This window comes from Oncorhynchus gorbuscha, linkage group LG11, assembly GCF_021184085.1.
Source record: "Oncorhynchus gorbuscha isolate QuinsamMale2020 ecotype Even-year linkage group LG11, OgorEven_v1.0, whole genome shotgun sequence".
Taxonomy (NCBI): domain Eukaryota; kingdom Metazoa; phylum Chordata; class Actinopteri; order Salmoniformes; family Salmonidae; genus Oncorhynchus; species Oncorhynchus gorbuscha.
This window is the reverse complement of record NC_060183.1, coordinates 59,761,752-59,789,713: the sequence shown is the minus strand read 5'-3', so window position 1 is coordinate 59,789,713 and position 27,962 is coordinate 59,761,752. Positions and strand designations below refer to the sequence as shown.

The window sequence follows — 27,962 nt, the reverse complement described above, 5'->3', positions numbered from 1 at the left end:
GCAGGCCTTTCTAATTGACCTGGCCCGGGTATCCTGGAAGGATATTGACCTCATCCCGTCAGTAGAGGATGCCTGGTTGTTCTTTAAAAGTAATTTCCTCACCATATTAAATAAGCATGCCCCTTTCAAAAAGAACTAAGAACAGATATAGCCCTTGGTTCACTCCAGATCTGACTGCCTTCGACCAGCACAAAAACATCCTGTGGCGTACTGCACTGGCATCGAATAGTCCCTGTGATATGCGACTTTTCAGGGAAGTAAGGAACCAATACACACTGCTAGTTTGTAAAGAAAAGGCTAGCTTTTTCAAACAGACATTTGCATCTGGTTGCTCTAACTCCAAAAAGTTCTGGGACACTGTAAAGCCCATGAAGAATAAGAGCAGCACCTCCCAGCTGCCCACTGCACTGAGGCTAGGAAACACTGTCACCACCGATAAATCCACGATAATCGAGAATTTCCTCCTGGCTACCCCAACCCTGACCAACAGCTCTGCACCCCCCACAGCTACTTGCCAAAGCCTCCCCAGCTTCTCCTTCACCCAAATCCAGATAGCTGATGTTCTGAAAGAGCTGCAAAACCTGGACCCGTACAAATTAGCTGGGCTAGATAATCTGGACCCTCTCTTTCTAAAACTATCCGTTGTTGCAACCCATATTACTCATCTGTTCAACCTCTCTTTCGTATGGTCCGAGATTCCTAAAGATTGGAAAGCTGCCGCGGTTATCCCCCTCTTCAAAGGGGGTGACACTCTAGACCCAAACTGTTACAGACCTATATCCATCCTGCTCTGCCTTTCTAAAGTCTTTGAATGCCAAGATAACAAAGATCACTGACCATTTCGAATCCCACCGTTCCTTCACCGCTGTGCAATCCGGCTTCTGAGCTGGTAACGGGTGCACCTCAGCCATGCCCAAGGTCTAAACGGTATCATAACCATCATCAATAAAAGACAGCACTGTGCAGCCGTCTTCATCGATCTGGCCAAGGCTTCTGACTCTGTTTATCACCGTATTCTTATCGGCAGACTCAACAGCTTTGATTTCTCAAATGACTGAAATAACTGCCTTGCCTGAGGTCTGCCTTGTCCAGACCTCTGGCAGTCTCTATGGGTGTACCACAGGGTTCAATTCTCGGGCAGACTATTTTCTTCGTATATCTCAATGATGTCGCTCTTGCTGCGGGTGATTCCTTGATCCACCTCTATGCAGATAATACCATTCTGTATACATCTGGCCCTTCTTTTGACACTGTGTTAACAAACCCCCAAACGAGCTTCAATGCCATACAACACTCCTTCCATGACCTCCAACTGCTCTTAAATGCTTGTAAAACTAAATGCATGCTCTTCACCCAATCGCTGCCCGCACCCGCCCACCCAACTAGCATCACTACTCTGGACGGTTCTGATTACAATTACAAATACCTAGGTGTCTGGCTAGACTGTAAACTGTCCTGGCAGACTCATATTAAGCATCTCCAATCCAAAATTAAATATAGAATTGGCTTCCTATTGCGCAACAAACCCTCCTTCACTCACGCTGCCAAACATACCCTCGTAAAACTGACTATCCTACTGATCCTCGAATTCGGCGATGTCATTTACAAAATAGGCTCCAACACTCTACTCAGCAAACTGGAGCAGTTTTACTTATTTTATATTACCTTTATTTAACTAGGCAAGTCAGTTAAAGAACAAATTCTTATTTTCAATGACGCCCGAGGAACAGTGGGTTAACTGCCTGTTCAGGGCAGAATGACAGATTTGTACCTTATCAGCTCAGGGATTTGAACTTGCAAACTTCCGGTGACTAGTCTAACGCTCTAACCACTAGGCTACCCTGCCACCCTAGTGCCATCCGTTTTGATCACAGTGCCATCCTTTTTGTCACCAAAGCCCCATGTACCACCCACCACTGCGACCTGTATGCTCTCGTCGGCTGGCCCTTGCCACATATTAATCGCCAAACCCACTGGCTCCAGGTCATCTATAAGTCATTGCTCGGTAAAGCTCCGACTTATCTCAGCTCACTGGTCAGCATAGCAACACCCACCGTAGCACGCGCTCCAGCAGGTATATCTCACTGGTCATCCCCAGAGCCAACACCTCCTTTCCTTCCAGTTCTCTGCTGCCAATGACTGGAACGGATTGCAAAAATCACTGAAGTTGGAGACTTATATCTTCCTCACTAACTTTAATCATCAGCTATCAGAGCAGCTTACTGATCACTGCAGCTGTACACTGCCCATCTGTAAATAGCCCATCTGTAAATAGCCCATCCAACTACCTACCTCATCCTCATATTGTTTTTGTTTACTTTTTTTTGCTCTTTTGCACACCAGTATTTCTACTTGCACATCATCATCTGCACGTCTATCACCCCAATGTTATTTTGCTAAATTGTAATTACTTTGCTACTTTGGCCTATTTATTGCCTTACCCCATTTGCACACACTGTATATAGAATTTCCTATTGTGTTATTGACTGTATGTTTGTTTATCCCACATGTAAGTAACTCTGTGTTGTTGTTTTTTGTCGCACTGCTTTGCTTTATCTTGGCCAGGTCGCAGTTTTATATGAGAACTTGTTCTCAACTGGCCTACCTGGTTAAATAAAGGTGAAATACATTTTTTTTAAACACTGCTCTTGATAGTATAACTGTTCTTTGATAAGCTTTATGTATCGGTCAGAGCTCTTGTGAGCTTTTTAAATTAGCACCCTCATGTAGACCTAGCCCACATTGCTTTATCTGAAGATGATGTCCCAGTATGCTTGTACTGTAGAGAGAGTCTTTAGTTACAAGGTCTTCTCTCACTGATGCTCATTTTGTCTTTGGTTTTGACTTTGGCCCTGTCTTCAGTGCAGCGGAAGGTTTTTTTTAGAAGGAAAGGAGACAGGTGGAGAGTTGGGAGAGACAAAATATGCCAAAAAGAAGGACAGCAAGGAAAGAAGAGGGAGGAAGAGACAGGTAGAGATCACCATCGTTTACACATCTCTTGAAGTGCTGCTCCTCGCCATTGACATAGCTAGGTCGTGTCTTTGGGTCCACAGGGAGATGTAGAGGAGCGGGGCATTGGGTAGACTTCCAAAAAGGTGTTACTGTGTCTACACTGACAAAGCATGACACAATCCTTGAGTGTGCAAAGTCAGTCATCTCACTTTGTAGAGCTCTTGTACAGCTATCTTTGTAGAGAACTATGTGTCTTTAGCCCCAAATTGTGTTTGTGCGTGTGTGTGTGTGTGTGTGTGTGTGTGTGTGTGTGTGTGTGTGTGTGTGTGTGTGTGTGTGTGTGTGTGTGTGTGTGTGTGTGTGTGTGTGTGTGTGTGTGTGTGTGTGTGTGTGTGTGTGTGTGTGTGTGTGTGTGTGTGTGTGTGTGTGTGTGTGTGTGTGTGTGTGTGTGTGTGTGTGTGTGTGTGTGTGTGCGTGTGTGCGTGTGTGTGGTTTAGGGCAAGGGTACAGGTTAGGGTTAGATGGTTAGTTAAAATAAGATTTTGAATGGGACTGAATTGTGTGTGTATATGTGTGTGCGCACCCGAGTGCTTGTGCCAGAGTGATCTTGTAGGACGAACACGTTCCTTCACAAGGTGACTTAGCGGATCAATGAGCTTTATGAGCTGCTGTGCAATCCCTTTATGTTAATATGCACAAAAAGACCCTTCCATTAAAGTGATACCCTGCATGAGCAGCCAGATACTGGGACAGGACAGTCCTTTATAATCGCTTAGAAGAAGGAGAAAGGAAAATAGAGGAGAGGAGAGGAGAGGAGAGGAGAGGAGAGGAGAGGAGAGGAGAGGAGAGGAGAGGAGAGGAGAGGAGAGGAGAGGAGAGGAGAGGAGAGGAGAGGAGAGGAGAGGAGAGGAGAGGAGAGGAGAGGAGAGGAGAGGAGAGGCTACTATCTCTTGAAAAAGGCATCACTGGGTGTATTTCCTTTGATTTCCTAGATCCCTATAAACAATCCAAACAAATTACTCATCAACCTGATGAGATTTTGTGAGGATTACTGAATTGGTTTATAAAACAATAAAACATTTTTTTTAAATGTATCCAAATTAAACTGACATTCACAAACAGAAACAATAAAACACAGAAACAAGACACGTATACAACAATACAGAACATACAATAACATGCCCGAACTTGGCCACAATCATACAGTATACATTCTTTGAGATGGTCCACATACTGTATGGTTTACAAATTCTGTCAAATAAGTATTACATGCTTTCTGACAGGAGTGTAGTAAGTCCTATGAATTATCTTAAATTGCAGTCGTTTAGGTTGTAGGTGTAAGCATTTTTCACATATCTGTGACCAATGGTTCTCCTTTAGAGAAGAATTCCTTCCTTTAGATCTGTCTCCTATCTTTTCCTCATAGGTTCTGAACTATCAGGTACTTTCAATCAGCCCTTGATATAACTTGGCAATTAACTTCTTTGGCGTAGCTGCGTCTTTCAGTATTTGTTCTATGCTAGACGCCTTTGATTCATCTAGATTCTGTTGAAGCGATTGAATATGATTGAATTTCTGAGTTGTAAGAACTTAAAGAGATCGGCCTTGGATAATCCAAATCTTTCATGTAAATGATCGAATGACAGAAGAGAGCCATCATAGTACACATGCTCAAAATTCATGCTGCCACTTTGGAACCAGGACTTGGAGGTAAGATGGGGTTATTCCAAATAGGGGTGTGATAATGGTTCTTTCCACCGCATGAATTGATGTACATTTTCCCAAATATGAATGTAATTGAGAATCAATGGATTGTCTGTTCTATAACTCAACACCTTGGACCCGAAGTAGTGAATATATTTGAGATCATAAGGTATCGCAAGATGTTACATTTCTGGCTTTGATACTCCTTGATGCACAAGGATAGTCTGCTGTCCATTGTTAAAGTGAATGCAGTTTTGCAGCCCAGTAATACATCTTCATATGAGGCAGTCTAACACCTCCAGCTTGATAGGGGAAGTGTAAAACAGTCAATTAGATTCTTGAGGTATTTCCATTCCAAATAAAGTTGGAGAGCAGGCCATTTATTTTATTACAAAGTTAGATGGAATTTAAACTGGCCTGGAATAAATACACTACATGACCAAAAGTATGTGGACACCTGCTCGTCGACATCTTATTCCAAAATCATGGGCATTAATATGGAGTTGGTCCCCTCCTTTGCTGCTGTAACAGCCTCTACTCTTCTGGGAAGGCTTTTCACTACTGTAGGTGTTGGAACTTGCAGGGACTTGCTTCCATTCAGCCACAAGAGCATTAGTGAGGTCGAGTACTGATGTTGGGCGATTAGGCCTGGCTTACAGTCTGCGTTTCAATTCATCTCAAAGGTGTTCGATGGGGTTGAGGTCAGGGCTCTGTGCAGACCAGTCAAGTTCATCCACAACGATCTTGACAAACCATTTCTTTATGGACTTCGCTTTGTGCATGGGGGCATTGTCATGCTGAAACAGGAAAGCCTTCCCCAAACTGTTGCCACAAAGTTGGAAGCACAGAATCGTCTAGAATGTCATTGTATGCTGTAGCATTAAGATTTCCCTTCACTAGAAATAAGGGGCCTAGCCTGAACAGTGAAAAAAAGCCCCAGACAAATATTCCTCCTTCACCAAACTTTATAGTTGGCACTATGTATTGGGGCAGGTAGCGTTTTCCAGGCATCCGCCAAACCCAGATTCGGACTGCCAGCTCCACCAGCTGCCCAGAGAATGCGTTTCCACTGCTCTAGACTCCAATGTCGCCAAGCTTTACACCACTCTAGCCGAAGCTTGGTATTATGCATGGTGATCTTAAGCTTGTGTGTGGCTTCCATAGCCAAGGCACACACCTGTCTATATAAGGTCCCACAGTTGACAGTGCATGTCTCACACCCTGACCATAGTATGCTTTGTATGTTTGTATGTTTTGTTTGGTCAGGGTGTGATCTGAGTGAGCATTCTATGTTGTGTGTCTTGTTTGTCTGTTTCTGTGTTTGGCCTGATATGGTTTTCAATCAGAGGGAGCTGTTAGTCATTGTCTCTGATTGGGAACCATATTTAGGTAGCCTGTTAGGTGTTGGGTTTTGTGGGTGAGTGTTCCTGTCTCTGTGTTTGTTTGCACCAGATAGGCTGTTTAGGTTTTTTCACGGTTATTGTTTTTGTATACTGTTCGTGTTGTCATCTTTATTAAAAATGTCTACAAGTAACCACGCTGCATTTTGGTCCGCCTCTCCTTCAACTCAAGAAAACCGTTACAGCATGTCAGAGCAAAAACCAAGCCATGAGGTCGAAGGAATTGTTCTTGGAGCTCTGAGACAGGATTGTGTCGAGACACCGATCTGGGAAAGGGTACCAAAACATTTCTGCAGCATTGAAGGTCCCCAAGAACACAGTGGCCTCCATTACTCTTAAATGGAAGAAGTTTGGAACCACCAAGATTGGCCGCCTGGCCAAACTGAGCAATCGGGGGAGAAGGGCACATCTCTGAAAGTCCTTGAGTGGCCCAACCAGAGCCCAGACCTGAACCCGATCATACATGTCTGGAGATAGCCGTGCAGTGACACTCCACATCCAACCTGACAGAGCTTGAGAGGATCTGCAGAGAAAAATGGGAGAGACTCCCCTAATACAGGTGTGTCAAGCTTGTAGCGTCATACCCAAGAAGACTCAAGCCTGTTATAGCTGCCAGAGGTGCTTCAACAAAGTACTGAGTAAAGGGTCTGAATACTTATGTAAATGTGATATTTCAGGTTGTTTAAAAAAATACATTTGCAAAAATTTCAAAAAAATAGTTTTTGATTTGTCATTATGGGGTATTGTGTGTAGATTGATTAGGGGGGAAAACGATTTAATCAATTTTAGGATAAGGCTGTAATGTAACATCATGTGGAAAAAGTCAAGGGGTCTGAATACTTTCCTGAATGCACGGTATATCACCAGTAGTACATTTACCGTAAATTCCTATAATTTCTAATCTACAATGTTTGTTACTTTGGTGACAGTAATTTATTTGAATGCATTCAATATTATTATTCCAGTCTTCCTGTTCTCATTGTTGGAGTGGGCACATTGTTAGCAGAGTGCACAACCTATGCTACAACTTGTGACAAACACATTTTGGTTTATTTCCTTCCATTTACGAGATTTGTCAATTTAGTCATTGTCTTTTGTTTGGAGTGCTCCTGTTAATGCTGAGTCAGGACCCGCATGCATAGAAGTAGTCCTGTAGGCTACCTGGCCTGCGCAAATGTAGGCATATAAATGTGCCCACTTGGAGATCTGATAGTATTTCTGATTGGCTTAACGCACCACCACTAATGACCTGTGGAGCTTCTCAAAATATTTTTTTCTTCACCTCGAACAGCAAGGAACAAAGTCTGTTTTTACATCCATTGAGAATTACAATAGTTCCGAAATGCATTTGAAAAATCTTTCTTTTAAAGTTAACAAAAACAGGGAACTCTCCACAGAGAGAGGGAGAGAGAGGGAATGAGAGAAAGAGAATAAAAGGAGAGTTAGTAGCAATTCTGGCAAAGGAAGCATTTCAAAAAGTCTTTAAAGTTTACCCAAGCGAGCTGCCAAGCCCCAGAGCTGGCTGTAATAGATGCAAGGCAGAATAGAGCTGCAGCCTGAGAGTTGTTGGCTGAGTCAGCTGGGAAGACGCTCTTAATACACTGTGCAACAGCTTCAAAAATGTTCAATATGAACAGAGAGGAACACTCGCACAGTATCAACTGTTCTCAGCTCCCAACTCATTTCAGCTGTGAAGATACAGCCAGATGATTATATTTAACAAGACACCGCTGCTAGCCATTCTCTGTCCTTCATCTTGATTTAGTCCATCACAGCAGTCGTACTCTTTTTAATCACAGCCAAAGGCCAGAATGGGCCGATAAGCTAATTAATTATGAGTTGGTCGCATGGCAGAATGAAATAGTTTGTGACGTGACCCCACTTGCACCATGACATTGAGTAAAAATTTATGTGTTCAGCACTGGTTCAGCACAACACACGTCTCATAGCAAAGGATCTAACATACGACTACTTTCATTTTTTAATGGTGAATGGAAGAGATAGCCCAATCAGTGGCTATGCATAGACTCTAATTGATTTTGACAGGGCTATTATTGGCTAATAGCTTTCCCCCCCAAAGAAACCTTGTCTAAAGAATAACAAATAAATCTGGTTTCACAATGAGATTATAGAGGTGGATACACATTTAAACGCTATTCTCTCTGTTTCCATCGATCGGAGAACCTCACACAATCAGTGGAGAGGGGGGCTCAATGAATTGTTCCATTTTCGTGGAATAGTGGGACACACACAAACACACACCCACTCCCAGACCCCCCACCCCCCACCCCCACCATCCCCCAGGATTCAATAGCTGTCACAAGTCCCTGTGTGTTTAGTACCAGGATGTAAACATTGTGTGGCTCCAGGGGCTCCAGCCTCTGATGGCCCTTTCCCTCACTGCTCCTCCATAGACAGTCACACAGATACGTTGCCTCTCTATATAGCTAGGTAAGAGCTCATCCCTCCCCTGAAGTTGAATCTACGGCTTAATTGCTCTATGCTGGAGGTCGATTTACTTCTGTGGCAACCCAGACTCAGGGGTAGATGTAACATAGTAAAAGTACATCCTGGCCACATCATACATTTGCTACTGTATGTTAAGAATTCAATTTGCTGTGGCTAACATTATCTAGGTGGCTAATGTTAGCTAGGCTAGGGGTTAGGGTTATAGGTTAAGGTTAGGATAAAGGTTAATGGGTTAGGGTTAATGGAAGGGCGTTTGGCCTGTAACCAAAAGGTCACTGGTTTGAATACCCAAGCCAACAAGGTGAAAAACCTGCTGATGTGCCCTTGAGCAAGGCATTTGCTCCAGGAGCACTCTACTACTATGGCTACCCTTTCACCTCACCTATCCAGTGTATATGACAATATCATTTGTATTTTTTGTTGCAAAGTAACTAATTAGCTAAAATGCTAAAGTTGTCCATGATGAAATTCAAATGAGCAACCTTTGGGTTGCTAGATGTTTGCGTTATATGCCTACCCATCCACCCAGACTAAACACCCTACATTTTTGCAATAAGTAGCCTTCTGTCTTATGCAACTATACCAAACGTAACATATCATACTAATTTGAGCATCCCACATTTACTATGTTACGTCCAGTCTATGAGACCAGGCTGTCTGTGGTGGTCAGTGATGTGTGTAGGTGGATGAAGAGTGAGATGGGATGTGTTCCAAGTAACACCTTATTCACTAAATAGTGCACTACTTTTGACCAGAGCCCTATGGTCCCTGATCAAAAGTAGTGTTCTACATAAGGAATATGGTGCCATTTGGGATGCAGAAGAGTTTGCTTCTGCATGGTTCAGCAGAGGGTCTGAGACTCTCCAGTCCAGTACATTAGCTTGATGGTTATTGTTATGAAACTATTGTTAATTAATTTCTTCATCTGATTAAGGAGCATTGCGGTCCGGTAATGTGATTCAATCAGCAGGCAGCATGCTGTGGGAAAGATGGATGTCATTTAATCCACAACTGGCATCCTAACAGCTCAAATGCCTAGTGTTATGAATGTGATAACTGCCTAGCTCTAGCTGTAGACTGTCAGCCGCAATAAAAAAAAAATATCATTTTTAGAGGCTTTTACTGTAGATCAACTGTTTCGGCTTCTCGTCGACATTTGGTGAAATTGGAAGAGGTGGAAACATATAGTGTGGTTTAACGAGGCTAGACTAAGGAATATGTTTCCCTGGGCCTGATGCCATTCCACTACATATGTGTCTGCTGGGTCCCACTCTCTGTAGGGATGGGTTTAATACCTGGATATAGGTCTTCCAAGGTCACTCACAACCAATCTTGCTCACCTCATCTTTCTTACTCTGGTGAAATCACTCCACTACTCTTCCTCCTCATCCTCTACCTCTGTCTTTCTCAGTACCTGAGCTGCGACCTTGTCTTGTTTTCTTTCCCCTGTGGAAGATAATGTTATCCTTTTCTCTAAAAACAGAGAGAAAGAGAGAGAGGAGGAAACAGAGATATTTGTAATTCTCACTAGGGACTGGTGGCAAGGTGGTGGCTGTGTGTGCCCTCACACACTTCGTACTGTGACAGACTGGCTAGTCGCTAGGCTAGGAAACACACTGGTTTCCTAATGATGCATCCTTCACACTGGTTTCCTAATGATGCATCCTTCACACAGGTTTCTTAATGATGCATCCTTCACATTGGTTTCCTAATGATGCATCCTTCACACTGGTTTCCTAATGATGCATCCTTCACACAGGTTTCTTAATGATGCATCCTTCACATTGGTTTCCTAATGATGCATCCTTCACACTGGTTTCCTAATGATGCATCCTTCACACTGGTTTCCTGATGATGCATCCTTCACACTGGTTTCTTAATGATGCATCCTTCACACTGGTTTCTTAATGATGCATCCTTCACACGGGTTTCCTGATGATGCATCCTTCACACTGGTTTCTTAATGATGCATCCTTCACACTGGGCGGCTCTAACCGTGAGGCCCTCTCTATCTCCGCATCCACCTCCCATACTACCGGTGCCACGAGACATGAAGGCGGAATGATGGGAGTTGACTCAACAGGCCGCTCCTCGGTATCATAGAGGCGGGACAGCGCGTCGGCTTTGGTGTTTTGGGAGCCTGGCCGGTATGAGATGGTAAACCCGAAACCTGGTGAAAAACATGGCCCATCTAGCCTGACGTGGATTTAGTCTCCTCGCTGCCCGGATATGCTCGAGATTACGATGGTCAGTCCAGATGAGAAAAGGGTGTTTCGCCCCCTCAAGCCTATGTCTCCACAATGTCATAGTTTCGCTCCGCCGGGCCGTGCTTCCTCGAAAAGAAGGCACAAGGGGGAAGCTTGGGTGGCACGCCCAAGCGCTGGGACAGCACGGCCCCGACCCCCGCCTCGGATGCGTATCACCTCCACTATGAAAGCTAAAGAGGGGTCCGGATGCGCCAACACGGGCGCATTGGTAAACAGCTCCTTCAAATGACTGAAAGCTCTGCCCACCTCTGCTGACCAACGCAAGTGCACCGGTCCTCCCTTCAGCAGTGAGGTGATGGGAGCAGCCACCTGACCAAAACCCCGGATAAACCTCCGGTAGTAAATGGCAAACCCTAAAAACCACTGCACTTCTTTCACCGTGGTCGGGGGCGGCCAATTACGCACGGCTGTAACGCGGTCATCCTCCATCACCACCCCGGAGGTGGAAATACGATAACCCAGGAAGGAAACGGTCTGTTTGAAAAACTCACATTTCTCCGCCTTGCAATACAGGTCATGCCCCAGCAGTCGGCCAAGTACCTTACGCACCAGAGACACATGCGCCGCGCATGTGGCAGAACATATCAAGATGTAATCGATGTACACTACCACTCCCTGCCCGAGCAGGTCTCGGAGAATCTCATCTACGAAGGATTGAAAGACGGCTGGAGCATTCTTCAACCCATATGGCATGACGCGGTACTCATAATGACCAGATGTAGTACTAAATGTGGTTTTCCACTCATCTCCTCCCCGGATATGTACCAGATTATACTCACTCCTCAGGTCCAGTTTTGTGAAGAAACGCGGCCCGTGAAATGATTCCACCACCGTAGCGATGAGAGGTAGTGGGTAACTAAACCCCACTGTGATGGAATTTAGACCTCTATAATCAATGCACGGACGCAGACCTCCATCCTTCTTCTTCACAAAAAAAAAGCTTGAGGAGACGGGTGATGCGGAGGGCCGAATGTACCCCTGTCCCAGCGATTCAGCAACATATGTTACCATCGCTACTGTCTCCTCCTGGGACAATGGATACACGTGACTCCTAGGAAGAGCAGCGTTCTCCAGAAGGTTTATCGCGCAGTCCTCTCGACGATGGGGTGGTAATTGGGTCGCCCTCTTTTTACTGAAGGCGATAGCCAAATCGGCATATTCAGAGGGAATGCGCACGGTGGAAACCTGGTCGGAACTCTCCACCGTAGTCGCACCAACGGCAACTCCTATACACCTGCCTGAACACTCCTCTGACCACCCCTCAAGAGCCCCCTGTCGCCAGGAAATCACCGGGTTGTGTTGAGCTAGCCAGGGAATGCCCAACACCACTGGAAACGCAGGTGAATCTATAAGGAACAGACTAATTTGCTCCTTATGACCCCCCTGCGTTACCATGTCCAGCGGCACCGTAGCCTCCCTAACTACTCCTGACCCTAATTGTCGGCTATCTAAGGAGTGCACGGGGAAAGGTAGGTCTAACGACACCAGGGGAATCACTAGCCTTAACGCGAGCCCACGATCCATGAAATTCCCAGATGGACCTGAATCGACTAGCGCCTTATGCCAGGGAAAGAAGTTAACACATACATATGACCGACAGGAAGCTCTGGGTGAGTCTGGTGCTTACTCACCTGGGGTGATCGAGTAGTGCTCCGCCTGCCCTCCCGACTCCCAGACGAGTTCCTCCAGCACCGGTCGGCCATGTGCCCTCGCCGACCACAACTGGTGCAGGAAGACACTCCTCCTCCGGTCCCCCCCGAAGCCACCCCTCCTAACCCCATAGGGATAGGGGCAGAAGGGCTGGGAAGTGGAAACGACAGGACCTGATCCGAACGCCCGCGGGCAGCCAGCAGGTTGTCGAGACGGATAGCCATGTCAATGAGTTCATCCAGTGTGAGGGTGGTGTCCCGACATGCCAGCTTCCTGCGGACGTCCTCCCTGAGACTGCATCGGAAATGATCTATCAGGGCCCTGTCGTTCTACCCTGCTCCTGCGGCCAAGGTCCTGAACCCCAGGACAAAGTCCTGTGCGCTCCTCGGCTCCTGACGCAGGTGGAACAGCCGTTCACCTGGGGGTAATGATCCCTCGCCGAGTCCGGACGATTCCACACTGCGTTGGCCCACTCGAGAGCTCGCCCAGTCAAACAGGAGACGCGGGCGCTCACACTCTCGTCTCCGGAGGGAGCAGGATGCACGGTAGCCAGGTACAGTTCCAGTTGTAGAAGGAAACCGGTCACGCCGAAGAGCCCCGGAGCCAGATGCGGAAGGAGAAACAAGAGGTGCTGGCGGAGGGGGTGCTGGAGATGAGGTGGGAAGGCCAATCCTCTCCCATCGATCCATCTTCTCCATCATTTGGTCCATGGCTGAACCAATCCTATGGAGAACGCTGGTATGATGGAGGACCCTTTCCTCCATCGATGGGAGAGGAGATGCGGCTGCTCCTGCTGATTCCATGTAGTGGTGCGGGATTCTGTCACAGCCTACTAGGAGTGGTGGGTTGGAGTCAGGCGCAGAGAGCAGGGTTCGGTAAATCGTAATGTATTCTCCGGCAAAAAACGGTCACGCCAACATACAGGGCGCATAAAACAGACCAGCCCAAACACAGGACCAAACAGTCCGGAGAATACAAACATGAAACCACAACCAACAGAGTAACAAAAAACAATCCTGCACAAAACAAGGGCGGGTCAAACTACTACATATAGGGAAGCTAATTAAACCAAAATACACACAGGTGAAACTAATAAGACAAAACCAACAGACAACCGAAAAAGGGATCGGTCGCGGCTAGTAGGACGGTAACGACGACCGCCGAGCACCGCCCAAACAGGCAGGGGAGCCAACTTCGGCGGAAGTCGTGACAGCATCCTTCACACTGGTTTCATAATAATGCATCCTTCACACTGGTTTCCTAATGATGCATCCTTCACACTGGTTTCCTAATAATGCATTCTTCACACTGGTTTCTTAATGATACATCCTTCACACGGGTTTCTTAATGATGCATCCTTCACACTGGTTTCCTAATGATGCATCCTTCACACGGGTTTCTTAATGATGCATTCTTCACACGGGTTTCTTAATGATGCATCCTTCACACTGGTTTCTCAATGATGCATCCTTCACACGGGTTTCTTAATGATACATCCTTCACATGGGTTTCTTAATGATGCATCCTTCACACTGGTTTCCTAATGATGCATCCTTCACACTGGTTTCCTAATGATGAATAATTCCTGTGTTCTAATGTTACACTTTTAGAAAAAAAGTGCTATCTAGAACCTTAAAGGGTTCTTCGGCTGTCCCCATAGGAGAACCCTTTAAAGAACCCTTTTTGGTTCCAGGTAGAACCCTACTGGGTTCCATGTGGAACCCTTTCCCCAGACGATCCAAAAAGTGTTCTACCTGGAACCAAAATGGATTCTACTATGGGGACAGCCGAAGAACCCATTTGGAACCCTTTTTTCTTAGTTCTCACTGATTGGAGGTCCATTTCTTAGTTCTCACTGATCTGCCAGGTGAAAGGTCAAATTAATTTGGTGGACACAGGACTCCACTACCGGTATATTGCTTTCCCCCATCCAGTACTTTTCGTAGAAGTGTCATGAAGGTTTAGTATGTAGGAACTTTGATCCTACTATCAAAGTGGATTGATCTACACTGATCTTTAACATTGATTTACAACAGAGTGCCAGACAGTGCAGTGTGGTGTGAATTTGACCCGTAAGCAGTGAGGAGATGAGAGCATATCTCTCTTGTCTTGTGTGGTGTCCATCTCTTTGTCTTGTCTTGTTTTGTTTTGATCCTATCCCTTTCTCTGTGTATTGATTGGAATGTGGTCAGTGGTGCTTGTAGTTGGTGCCTTTGATAAAGTGTACAGTCATCTTATCTGGCAGAGTGCACACTTAGAATTGCCAAAGACCCAGGCTGTGTTCCATTTAAGATGCAGGCACAGACAGAATCCAGCAACACACTGGCCATTGTAATAGTGGATAGGACTATAAATGGGTCTTAGTTTAAATAAGACTCTTTTCATGTGCCCATGCGTCTATCTTATTAACATCATAAAAAAATCCTCATAAAAATGGCAGTTTCAGTTAGAGATATCTTTTTGCATGGGCTGCGTCTCCACCCACCACATCTGCCTACATCGGCCTTCTGCACCTGCGGTGTAAAGTGGCAGAGCTACAGCGGTGTTTGTCAGACCAGCAGTGTCATGTTTTGTCATATATTGTCTTGTCGTTGTGCTTTCCCTTCTGTTCGTTTCCCCCTGCTGGTCTTATTAGGTTCGTTCCCTCTTTCTATCCCTCTCTCTCCCCCTCCCTCTCTCTCTTCTCTCTATCGTTCCGTTCCTGCTCCCAGCTGTTCCTCATTCTCCTAACTCACTCATTTACTCTTTTTACACCTGTCCCCTATTTTGCCCTCTGATTAGAGCCCCTATTTCTCCCCTTGTTTTCCGCTTCTGTCCTTGTCGGATCCTTGTATGATGTCCGCTGTTCTGTGTCCTTGTCTCGCCCTGTCGTGTTTTACCTTCTTCAGATGCTGCGTGTGAGCAGGTGTCTAGGTCTGCTACGGCCGGTGCCTTCCCGAAGCAACCTGCAGTCTATGGTCGAGTCTCCAGGCAGTCCTCGCTACTACGAGTGGATTTAAGTTTTTCCTGTTTTGTTTTCTCCTTGTTATATCCAGGATTATTACTTTTGTCTTATACTGGAATAAAGACTCTGTTTTCGTTAAGTCGCTTTTGGGTCCTCATTCACCAGCATAACAAGCAGACATCCCGAAAATTGGTCTTCTCATGAAAACGTTTGGCCTACTAACTAATATAACCATGCTATGAAAAGATGAGACTCTCACAAACATGCTACGACCCCCACAAGTGTCATTGGACTCGTCTAAAGGTAACCTGGTACAGGTTAAAAAAATGAATGGAGGTAAGACGGTAGTTTTGTGCCAACAAATAAAAAGGGGTTAAATACCTGTGCCAAAAATAGGACAGCGACAGACACTTCCAAGCTTTATTCCTTCCTTATAATACATTTTTGAGGGGGATACCTACAGGGGTCCGAAAATTCAAAATCAAATAGCTAAATGATCTAGACTTTTAGAGATTTTAACATGAGCTACAGGCTAGACCCCGGGTCTCAGAAGCTAATCTCTAGAGAGCATACTTTAGTGCTCTAATTAATTTATCTGAATTAAGTCATTAATTATCGTTAGCACCAGCAGTGTCCTAACACCTATCACATGGATTGGCAATGGGGATTGGTTTTTCTTACACCTTTGAACTATACTCTCAGAGAGCATCTCAATTGACACCCTATTCCCTATATAGTGCACTACTTTTGACCAAGGCTCTATAGGGAATAGGGTGCTATTTGGGATACATAAATGTACCCATGTCCGTAGGATTCTTCATCTAAATGCATGTTGTAGGTCCTGTAATAGAGTTGATTAGTGTGCAGATTCACCTTGGGGTAGGGACTTATGTTTGGCGCAGGCTGCAACACCTCGTTCCCCAGACCTGATGGCTAACACAGACTAATGAGAGTGTTTAAGAGTTTAGGATGAGGAGGCTGAGGTGAGGAGGTTGTGGTGCTCCTCTCGCTCTCCTTCCCTCCTCTCTCTTTCTTTCCTTCCGTACCGCCTCTCTCTGTCGCTTTCTCTACCTCTAGCTCTTTCTCTCTATCTCGCTTTCTTTTTCTCCTTCTCTATTAAACAGCCTCGTGGCTGGTGACTTTGAAGTGTCTTTAAATATGGAGCTAATTCAAGGAAAGCTGCTAGCGAGGAGATAAAGAGAGAAAGAAAGAGAGGAGCACAGAGCGGGAGAAAGAGAGGGCATGGAAGAGTGAGGAGAGAGCGTGTGTGTGTGTGTGTGTGTGTGTGTGTGTGTGTGTGTGTGTGTGTGTGTGTGTGTGTGTGTGTGTGTGTGTGTGTGTGTGTGTGTGTGTGTGTGTGTGTGTGTGTGTGTGTGTGTGTGTGTGTGTGTGTGTGTGTGTGTGTGTGTGTGTGTGTGTGAACGCAGAGTACAATTCTCATCTGTTTCTCAAGTGCCGTGATGCCATCACTCTGTAAATTGTTTGGATTGGCTGAGCTGGCACAGAAAAGGGCTGTCACACAGTGGGCCGTGGTTCTGTGTTTGTGATGAGAGCCAAGAGCCTTAGGGCCCTCCATGCCAGCTGTGGGTTGGATGGATGAATGATGAGGAATGGCTAATGCATGGGCATGTACATGTACATATGATTTCTCTCTCTCTCTCTCTGTTCTTTTTCTGTCCCTTTGTTTCTCATTTATAATTTCCTTCCCGACACACTCCTCCCCCTCACCTCTGTCACCAACTTCTAACCACCTTCTGACCCTCCTCCTCACACACACACACACACACACACACACACACACACACACACACACACACACACACACACACACACACACACACACACACACACACACACACACACACACACACACACACACACACATTTTCCTCTTGCTTTTTCAACCCTCCTCCTTACCCCCTTTCCCTTGTCCCTTCTTTCTCCCCCCCTCTCCCCCTCCAGATGGTGTTCTATAAGGGTATGGCTGGCTCCCAGGTGACCCTGTCCAGCCCGGTGAACCAGAGCAGAGCCATGCTGGAGGAACAGGCCCGCCACCTGCTGACAGAGACAGAGAGGCAGACCATGGGCTACTACGTGGAGGAGTACCGAGACGGACACATAGGGGTGGAGCAGCTGGTCTTGGCCCTATTTGAACTGCTCAACACACATGCCAAGGTGAGGAGTGAAACTGTGTGTATGGGGAGATGTGGGAGGAGGATGTGTGTGTGTGCGTGCGTGCGTGCGTGCGTGCGTGCGTGCGTGTGTGTGTGTGTGTGCGTGTGTGTGTGTGTGTGTGTGTGTGTGTGTGTGTGTGTGTGTGTGTGTGTGTGTGTGTGTGTGTGTGTGTGTGTGTGTGTGTGTGTGTGTGTGTGTGTGTGTGTGTGTGTGTGTGTGTGTGTGTGTGTGTGTGTGTGTGTGCATGTGTGTGTGTGCGTGTGTGTGTGTATTAGTTGGTGTGAGGTGCATTATGTATTGGGTTCTTGTGTTCTCTCACTTCGTAGTGCTTATGGTGATTATTTGCCTTTTCTCTGTACATCCATCACTTGGATGACAAGTTTTGTGAGACTTTCGATGATTTATGTTAAGGCTTTTGTGGATGTTCAGACGATGTTCTGTTTTTACCCATTATCTTATAAAGCTGCTTGTCTTTCTGTCTATGCCATAGCCCTCCACCTCATATAAAGCAATGATTTATCAAAAGTATTGAATTCACAATTTACAAAGTGCTTCACAATGTTCTTCAGTTACATTCTGCATTCCCCATAGTCTCCTATTGCATGTTTTAGACTGATGCCTGTTATAGCTCCATATAACTCTTGAACACTGTCTCCCTCCCCTTCCCCACCCTTCCTCTCAGTTCGCCCTGCTATCAGAGGTGCGTGGCCTGGTAACTCCCCAGGATCTGGAGCGTTTCGATGGGATGGTGCTGCGCCACAAGATCCAGGCTTTGGAGGCTCGGCAGGGGAGTGCCTGTGCGGCCGCTCTCCACTCTGACTCCATCTCTATGGTCTCCTACCCAGATACCCTGGCCTCCTCGTCAACGAGCAACATGACCTCCACCACCCTCAGTTCTGCACGGGTAAGGCGACTGGGTTGGAGTGGACCCACTCTCTGTTCGTCTGTCTCTCTCACTCTCTATCTCTATGTCTGTCTGTCTGTCTTGTCTGCCTACCTGTCTGTATGACTTTTTGTGAAAGTCTGAGTCATTCATCTTTCCCAGTTGTCACTGATGCCTCGAAGCAGACCTCTTGGAAGTTGTCCCTGTTTGATGAGTTGTAGAGGATAGAGCCGTTAAGGACGACGTTCCTCAGAATGACCAGCCCTGCATTGGGCAAGGAGAGGGGATTGGGAGGACAGAGGGGCTACATACCAAATACCACTCTATTCCCTATATAGCGCACTACTTTTGACAAGAGCCATAAGGATCCTGGTCAAAAGTAGTGCACTAAATAGGGAATAGAGTGCCATTTGGGGCGTAGACAGGGATAAGAGCATTGTGTCCCTGCTGAGTTGGAAAGTGTGTAAATCCTCCACTACAGATGAAAGAGACTTATTTATCTAGGAAGTTCTTCCGTTTAACCCAGACTCCCCCTCCCTTTTCAACCCCACAGGAAAGACTGCTGTGGTTGATAGATATGATGGAGGTAGAAGTTGTTGCCAATACTCTTCTTTTGCATCAGTTGGCAGTGATGTTCTGCTTTTATGTTTGAAGTCAATACTGTTTGGAGTGCTTTAGTCCGCATTCACTTATCAGGTTGCATAAAGCCAATGCAAGTAATCTCCTCTGCTGGTTTGTGTCTTGTAGTTATATCCAAGTGTGACTGTCTTTTTGAAAATGTCTATGTGTGTGTGTGTGTGTGTGTGTGTGTGTGTGTGTGTGTGTGTGTGTGTGTGTGTGTGTGTGTGTGTGTGTGTGTGTGTGTGTGTGTGTGTGTGTGTGTGTGTGTGTGTGTGTGTGTGTGTGTGTGTGTGTGTGTGTGTGTGTGTATTCGGTGTACATGAGCCTGCATGTGGGTGTGTGCTTGCATGCATGTGTGTGTGTTTCCCTATTCACAGTGCATACACACACATTGTCATGCAGTGTGCTTGTGCTAGTGGCCTGGTGACTCTCCTATTCCCGACCTTCATTTGTTAGTCACATTGTCTATAATTAGATACATGAAGCTTCTAGGCTGTATGTTACCCTGGAAGACTAAATAAACCCTTGTTCACCAGAATAATGTCATAAATGGCTAGAATGAAATAAATGCTTCAATATAGTTGACATCTGTAAAGTTGTCTCTGTTTCTGCTTCCTTCCTGGAGTAAAGACCTTTTAGGGACCAAATATGTTTGACCGGTTGTCAGGAAATAGAAGACTGTGAAAATGATGCAATATGTTTCTGATATGATTTCAGTTCAGCTTGGATGCATATTTTATATGGTTGAAATACTATCAGCTTTTATGATGCTGATAAAGATAGAACGTCTACCAACTGGTCCCTAACTGCACATTCGTATTTGCTCAAGATGCTGAAAGAAATTAATCCTATTTCTCCACTCCTGTTTCAGAATCAAAATGTACTTTTGCATCCACCGGACGGAGGCTCAGTTCAAGAACAAGCAAACATATTAACCCCTGGCATGTCATGCAAATTCAAAGCTGGGCTGTACAACATGAAAAAATGCAGGGAGCTTGGGTCTAGAAAAGACTGGATGGATTAAACTAGCAAAAGACTGGATGGATTAAACTAGCAAAAGACTGGATGGATTAAACTAGCAAAAGACTGGATGGATTAAACTAGCAAAAGACTGGATGGATTAAACTAGCAAAAGACTGGATGGATTAAACTAGCAAAAGACTGGATGGATTAAACTAGCAAAAGACTGGATGGATTAAACTAGCAAAATATTGGATTGGATTAAACTAACAAAAGACTGGATGGATTAAACTAGCAAAAGACTGGATGGATTAAACTAGCAAAAGACTGGATAGATTAAACTAACAAAAGACTGGATGGATTAAACTAACAAAAGACTGGATGGATTAAACTAACAAAAGACTGGATAGATTAAACTAACAAAAGACTGGATAGATTAAACTAACAAAAGACTGGATGGATTAAACTAACAAAAGACTGGATGGATTAAACTAGCAAAAGACTGGATGGATTACTCTAGCAAAAGACTGGATGTAAGGGTTTTCTGGTGAAAGAGAAGCGGACCAAAAAGCAGCATGGTGGTTATTCATGTTCTTTAATTTATAAAGAAACTACACATGAGATAACTAACAAAAACAACAAAAGTGAGAAAACCTAAAAACAGTCCTATCTGGTGCAAACACAGAGACAGGAACAATCACCCACAAACACACAGTGAAACCCAGGCTACCTAAGTATGATTCTCAATCAGAGACAACTAATGACACCTGCCTCTGATTGAGAACCATACTAGGCCGAAATAATAGAAATTCCCAAAACCTAGAAAAACAAACATAGACTGCCCACCCAACTCACGCCCTGACCATACTAACTAAATACAAAACACAGGAAATAAAGGTCAGAACGTGACAGTACCCCCAAAGGTGCGGACTCCGGCCGCAAAACCTTGACCTATAGGGGAGGGTCTGGGTGGGCGTCTGTCCGCGGTGGCGGTTCTGGCGCGGGACGCGGACCCCACTTCACCATTGTCTTAGTCCGCCTTATTGTCCGCCTCCGTGGCTTTCTCACCATGGCAACCCCTCTCAATGACCCCACTGGACAGAGGGGCAGCTCTGGACAGAGGGGCTCTGGCGCCTCTGGGCTGAGGGGCTCTGGTGCCTCTGGGCTGAGGGGCTCTGGCGCCTCTGGGCTGAGGGGCTCTGGCAGCGGCGCCGGACAGGCGGGACGCTCCGGCAGCGGCGCCGGACAGGCGGGAGGCTCCGGCAGCGGCGCCGGACAGGCGGGAGGCTCCGGCAGCGGCGCCGGACAGGCGGGATGCTCCGGCAGTGGCGCCGGACAGGCGGGACGCTCCGGCAGCAGCGCAGGACAGGCGGGAGCACCTGCAGGGAGGAGACAGAGAGACAGCCTGGTGCGTGGAGCTGCCACAGGAGGCAGCGGCAGCGGCGCTGGACAGCTGCCACAGGAGGCTCCGGCAGCGGCGCCGGACAGGCGGGATGCTCCGGCAGCGGCGCCGGACAGGCGGGAGGCTCCGGCAGCGACGCCGGACAGGCGGGAGACTCCGGCAATGCTGGAGAGGAGGAAGGCTCTGTAGGCCTGATGCGTGGTGCTGGCACTGGTGGTACTAGGCCGAGGACACGCACAGGAAGCCTGGTGCGGGGAGCTGCCACCGGAGGGCTGGTGTGTGGAGGTGGTGACGGATAGACCGGACCGTGAAGGCGTACTGGAGATCTTGAGAGCAGGGCTGGCACCAACCGCCCTGGCTGGATCTTCAGTCTAGCCTGGCAGATGTGAGGAGCTGAGATGTAGCGTACTGGGCTAAGCACGCGTACTGGGGACACCGTGCGTTCCACCGCATAGCACGGTGCCTGACCAGTACCATGCCCGCCACGGTTAGCACTGCTAGGCGCACTGTAGCACTGAGCTGGCACAGGACATGCAAGGCTAGGGAGGTGCACAGGAGGCCTGGTGCGTGAGGCTGGCACCATCTTCACCAGCCGACTAGCACGCACCTCAGGACGAGTATGGAGAGCGGACCCAGGTGTCATCAAATCCTCGACACGCTCCGTCGGGCGAATTCCGTGTCTCATGCACCAACACAGCAACTCCCTCATATCTCTCTCCTCCAATCTCCCCATTAACTCCTTCACAGTCTCTGCTTCGCTCACCTCCAACACCAGCTCTGGTTCTGAGCTCCTCCTTGGCTCCTCACGATAAGCGGGGGGAGTTGGCTCAGGTCTGACTCCTGACTCTGCCACACTCCCCCTGTGCCCCCCCCAAGAAATATTTGGGGCTAACTCTCGGGCTTCCGTCCGCGCCGCCGTGCTTGCTTCGCCAACCTCATTCTCCTGTAACCTTCCGCGCACTGCTCCATCAAATCCCAGGCGGGCTCCGGCACTCTCCCTGGGTCGACCGCCCACCTGTCTATTTCCTCCCAAGTTGTGTAGTCCAGATTCTGCTCCTGCTGCCTTTCACCACGCCGCTTGGTCCTGTTGTGGTGGGTGATTCTGTAAGGGTTTTCTGGTGAAAGAGAAGCGGACCAAAAAGCAGCATGGTGGTTATTCATGTTCTTTAATTTATAAAGAAACTACACATGAGATAACTAACAAAAACAACAAACGTGAGAAAACCTAAAAACAGTCCTATCTGGTGCAAACACAGAGACAGGAACAATCACCCACAAACACACAGTGAAACCCAGGCTACCTAAGTATGATTCTCAATCAGAGACAACTAATGACACCTGCCTCTGATTGAGAACCATACTAGGCCGAAACATAGAAATTCCCAAAATCTAGAAAAACAAACATAGACTGCCCACCCAACTCACGCCCTGACCATACTAACTAAATACAAAACACAGGAAATAAAGGTCAGAACGTGACACTGGATGTATTAAACTAGCAAAAAACTGGATGGATTAAACTAACAAAAGACTGAATGGATTAAACTAGCAAAAGACTGGATGGATTAAACTAGCAAAAGACTGGATGTATTAAACTAGCAAAAGACTGGATGGATTAAACTAGCAAAAAGACTGGATGGATTAAACTAGCAAAAGACTGGATGGATTAAACTAGCAAAAGACTGGATGGATTAAACTAACAAAAGACTGGATAGATTAAACTAGCAAAAGACTGGATGGATTAAACTAACAAAAGACTGGATTGGATTAAACTAGCAAAAGACTGGATGGATTAAACTAACAAAAGACTGGATGGATTAAACTAGCAAAAGACTGGATGGATTAAACTAGCTAGCAAACGATTGGGTGGATTAAACTAGCTAGCAAAAGAGTGAGTGGATTAAACTAGCAAAAGAGCGGGGGGATTAAACTAGCAAAAGAGTGGGTGGATTAAACTAGCTAGCAAAAGAGTGGGTGGATTAAACTAGCTAGCAAAAGAGTGGGTGGATTAAACTAGCTAGCAAAAGAGTGGGTGGATTAAACTAGCAAAAAGAGTGGGTGAATTAAACTAGCTAGCAAAAGAGTGGGTGGATTAAACTAGCAAAAAGAGTGGGTGGATTAAACTAGCAAAAAGAGTGGGTGGATTAAACTAGCAAAAAGAGTGGGTGGATTAAACTAGCTAGCAAAAGAGTGGGTGGATTAAACTAGCAAAAGAGTGGGTGGATTAAACTAGCAAAAGAGTGGGTGGATTAAACTAGCAAAATAGTGGGTGGATTAAACTAGCAAAAGAGTGGGTGGATTAAACTAGCTAGCAAAAGAGTGGGTGGAATGGACAATAACATCCTCTGCCTCCAACATAAAAAACAACAACAAAGAGCCCTCGGAAAAAAGGTCTTTGAAGATGCCCGAACAAAGGCACATTTAGTGGCAGTAAGCATTGTAGACAAGGCTCAAGAGGACACCCAGGTTATAGTTAACTCAGAATGGAAAAAAATAAGCACTACAGCCAGAAGGATGCTAAACGTCACAGCCACAGGCCCGCTTGTGGCTTTGAGCAAGACATTGACTGTCAGGAGTTAAATGGACTTGACATGGGGAGAGTCACTGTGGGAGGTTTTGAAAACTAAGTTAGGAACTTATTTTTCCTTTATAAACTTGTTCTGTACTGTGAAGTTAATCTGTATATGTACTTCATATTTTCACATAGGAAGGAGGACTATATATTCTCATATGTTTTCTGCTTTAGCCTACATTGATTTATTTTAGTTGAGGTTATCTTCCGATATTGTGATATTTGTTCTACTGCTTTATTGATGTCTTGAATATTATAATAAATTCAGGTCTTGTAAGAACTCAGCTGAGTATGTGTGCATATGCATGTGGTGGGTATTCTGCAGTGACGTCTAAAAGTGTATGGGTACTCATCATCCATCCTACCTTCCCGAATTCCCTGAGAATGCAGAACAATGGACTAGCTTCTTCGGCAAGGAGCCGATCTGCTTGGGAGTCCTATCGGAGAGTTTAGGTTGCGAAGATGCTTACGGAGAGGCAGACGTGGCAAGGTCTTAGTGAGAATAAGACACTGGGCATCCCGCCCTCCATTACCGAGCATACTACTCGTTAATGTTCAATCATTAATGAAAAAACTTGATGAACTCGCGATGATCCCCTTCAAGAGGGACATCAGGTCCTGCAACATATTCTATTTTTCTGAGACTTGGCTTTCCTCCGACATCCAGACGGATTATATACAACCAGTGGGTTTTACAGTTTTTCAAGCAGATAGGAAGCGGGAGCTCTCTGGAAAGTGCAAGGGTTGGGGGCTCTGATTTCTGACCAACAACACATGGTGCGACGGCGGAAACATACAGGAACTTAAAGGTTTCTGCTCCGCGAACTTGGAACACTTGGTCATAAAATGTCATCCTTTTCACCTTCCGAGGGAGTTCACTGGGATTATCGCTGTGTACATCTCACTCCAAACCAACACCAAAAAGATTCTCAAAGATCTTCATTGGACACTGAACAAACTGGAGATCGCATTCCCAGGGTACTTTAAGAAAAGTAATTTGAGAACAGTGCTCCCAAATTATTACCAACACATTGAGAGAACCATTGTTTTTACTTCTTTGACTGAAATGTAAATGTTAACATCTTTGTCATGATTTCCTAAGAACAATTTATTTAGCGATTTTATGGGGGTGGAAATAATTATTTTTTTGTCTAACTTGCAGAAATTCAACTCTTGACAACTGCTACACACCTTTTCGATATGGGTGTAAGGCCCACTCCCATCCTCCTTTTGGAAAATCCAACCATGACTCCATCTTGCTTCTCCCCACCTACAAACAAAGACTGGAGGGAAGTTCCGGTGGTTAGGTCTATACAGCATTGGTCCAACCAATCGGAATTCACGCTCCAAGACTGCTTTGATCACGTGGACTGGAATATGTTCCAGGTTGCCTCTGGAGATAATCTCAATGAAAACGCCGAAAGTCACCGGATTCATAAAAAAATGCATAGATGACGTGATAAAGATAGTATCTTTCAAAACGTACCCAAATCAAAACCGTAGATTGATAGCAGCCTTGTAGGAAAACTGAAAGAGAGAGATGCTGCTTATGAACAGGGCAAGGTGACTGGGGACAATAATTTGGTTAAACAGTACAAATATGACTTACGCAGATCAATCAAGATGTCGAAACACAAGTATAGAGACAAAGTGGAGGAGCAATTCAGCGGGTCAGACAAAAGGCATGTGTGGCAGGGCTCCTAACGATCACGGATTACAAAATGAAAGCCAGCCACATCACTGTCACCAACGCCACCATACCGGACGAGCTAAATACCTTTTTCTCAAGATTCGTGAACAATGACCCTGCGCTGCAGAGGAAAGCCCCGTGACAACGTGAGCTACACACTCACAGTCTCCACTGAGGACGTATATAAGTTATTCAAACGTGTTAACGTTTGCTGGCCCAAGTGGCATCTTGAGCTGTACACTCAGAGCATGTGCAGACCCGCTGGCTGTCATGTTCTCTAACATTTTTCATCTCTTCCTAGCTCAGTCCTCTATACCCAACTGTTTGAAGATGTCCACTATCATCCCTGTACCCAAGAAAGGGAAATAACTGAACTGAATGAATGCCCTGACAGATCCACAGACGACACAATTGCCATTGCACTGCACACTGTCCTTACCCACCCGGACAAAAGAAATGCATATGTGAGGATACTGTTCATTGACTACAGCTCGGCCTTCAATACCATAGTGCCCTACAAGGTCATCACAAAGCTCACAGCCCTGGGTCAGAACTCCTCCCTATGCAACTGGGTCCTAAACATCCTGATGGGCAGCCCCCAGGTGATGAAGGTAGGCAACATTACCTCCTCGACACGAATTATCAACACAAGTGCTCCACAAGGGTGCGCCTCAGTCCTTTCCTGTATTTCCTATATACCCACGACTGCGTGGCCTCACACAGTTCCAACTCCACCATCAAGTTCGCTGATGACACGCCAATAGTAGGTCTGATCACCAACAATGACAAGACAGCCTACAAGGAGGAGGTAGGCACTCTGACGGCCTGATGCCAGGTAAACAACCTGTTCCTCAACATTAGCAAAACAAAAGAGCCGATTGTGGACTTCAGGAAGAACCAGTGAGTCTTCAACCTCAGGAGGCTGAAGAAATGCGGCCTGTCCACAGGGGCCCTCACAGTGTTCTACAGGTGCACCATTGAGAACGTACTGTCAGGCTGCATCACAGTCTGGTACGGCAACTCCACCGCCGCGGACCGCAAGGCTCTTCAGAGTGTAATATGTGCAGCCGAACGCACCATTGGTTGCACACTTTCTGCCGGGTTTTGCAGGAAGGCCGAGAATATCATCAGGGACCCCAGCCACCCAAACCATGTCCTGTTCTCCCCACTTCAATCACTCAGACGCAGGCAGTACAGGTCATCGCAAAAACTGAAAGACTAGTCCCCCCTCCCCCTCCTCCTCACCCTCAAATCTAATTTACCTCACATGTTACTTCCCCTAGACTGCGGAGCAGTCTCAGGCACAGCATCGCAGAACTAGCTACAGATCCAGGTTCAAGGTTCAAATCAGATCCAGGTTCAGATCCAGGTTCAATCCCAGGCTGAGTCACAGCCGGCCGCGACCGGGAGACTTCGGTCGGCAGTTGTACTGTGTTTCTTCCGACACATTGATGCGGCTGGCTTTTGGGTTAAGCGAGCAGTGTGTCAAGAAGCAGTGCGGCTTGGCAGGGTCGTGTTTCGGAGGACACATGGCTCTCGACCTTCGCCTCTCCCAAGTCCGTACGGGAGTTGCAGGGATGGGACAAGACTGTAACTTCCAATTGGATATCACAAAATTGGTGTGAAAAAACAGGTAAAAATAAAAAATGTGCTTCTGATGAAGAGCTAGAACTTAAGTAAATAGCCCTATCAGACTGAAAGGTCATTTCGTCAAACTTGTGGGGCTCTCCATATTCATCGGGTGCTCATTTAAAATATTTGCTGCTACTTCACTCAATCCCGTTTGAAAAGTCTCCCTTCCTAGCTGTTTTTACATTCACCGAGACCACCCAGAATATTCCCAGATTTTCATAAAATGGTCACACGTCTCTCGTTTGTGCATCACAAACTTTTGTGTGAGGCAAAAAGAGTATGCTGAGTGCAGTTCAATTCGGTGCAGCCAACAGCAGAAGTCCGGAGTGCTTTGAGAGTAGCTCCTCCACATCTCATTATTATCTCATTGTGGTGCTCCTTTAGTAGGCTAAAGTTAGATCAAAGATGAGTCAAAGTCTTGGAAAATCACATAATGATTAAATAGTATTCTACATAACATAACCAAATGTTATGCCAAATCATTTTATTCATGTAGGCTACGCTGTCCTGCAAATGTTACGCAAAATCATCCTGTTGTGCCACACTTGGGTATTTTAAATGTGGTTACCCTAATCACAAATAACATAGCCAGCACTGCCATCACCCTCTTTTAACACCTCACTAAATCTTTCCCAAACATT

General features: G+C 46.1%; 1 protein-coding gene across 1 annotated transcript in view; it reads left to right on the top strand.

Annotated features, from left to right (window-relative positions):
* LOC124047691 (whirlin-like) overlaps nt 1-27,962 on the top strand; it is a 150,594-nt gene that overhangs the window by 99,242 nt on the left and 23,390 nt on the right. Inside the window, exons 6-7 of the mRNA XM_046367999.1 lie at nt 17,349-17,561; nt 18,244-18,465. Coding sequence (XP_046223955.1) covers nt 17,349-17,561; nt 18,244-18,465 — 435 coding nt within the window. The remainder of the gene's footprint in view (nt 1-17,348; nt 17,562-18,243; nt 18,466-27,962) is intronic.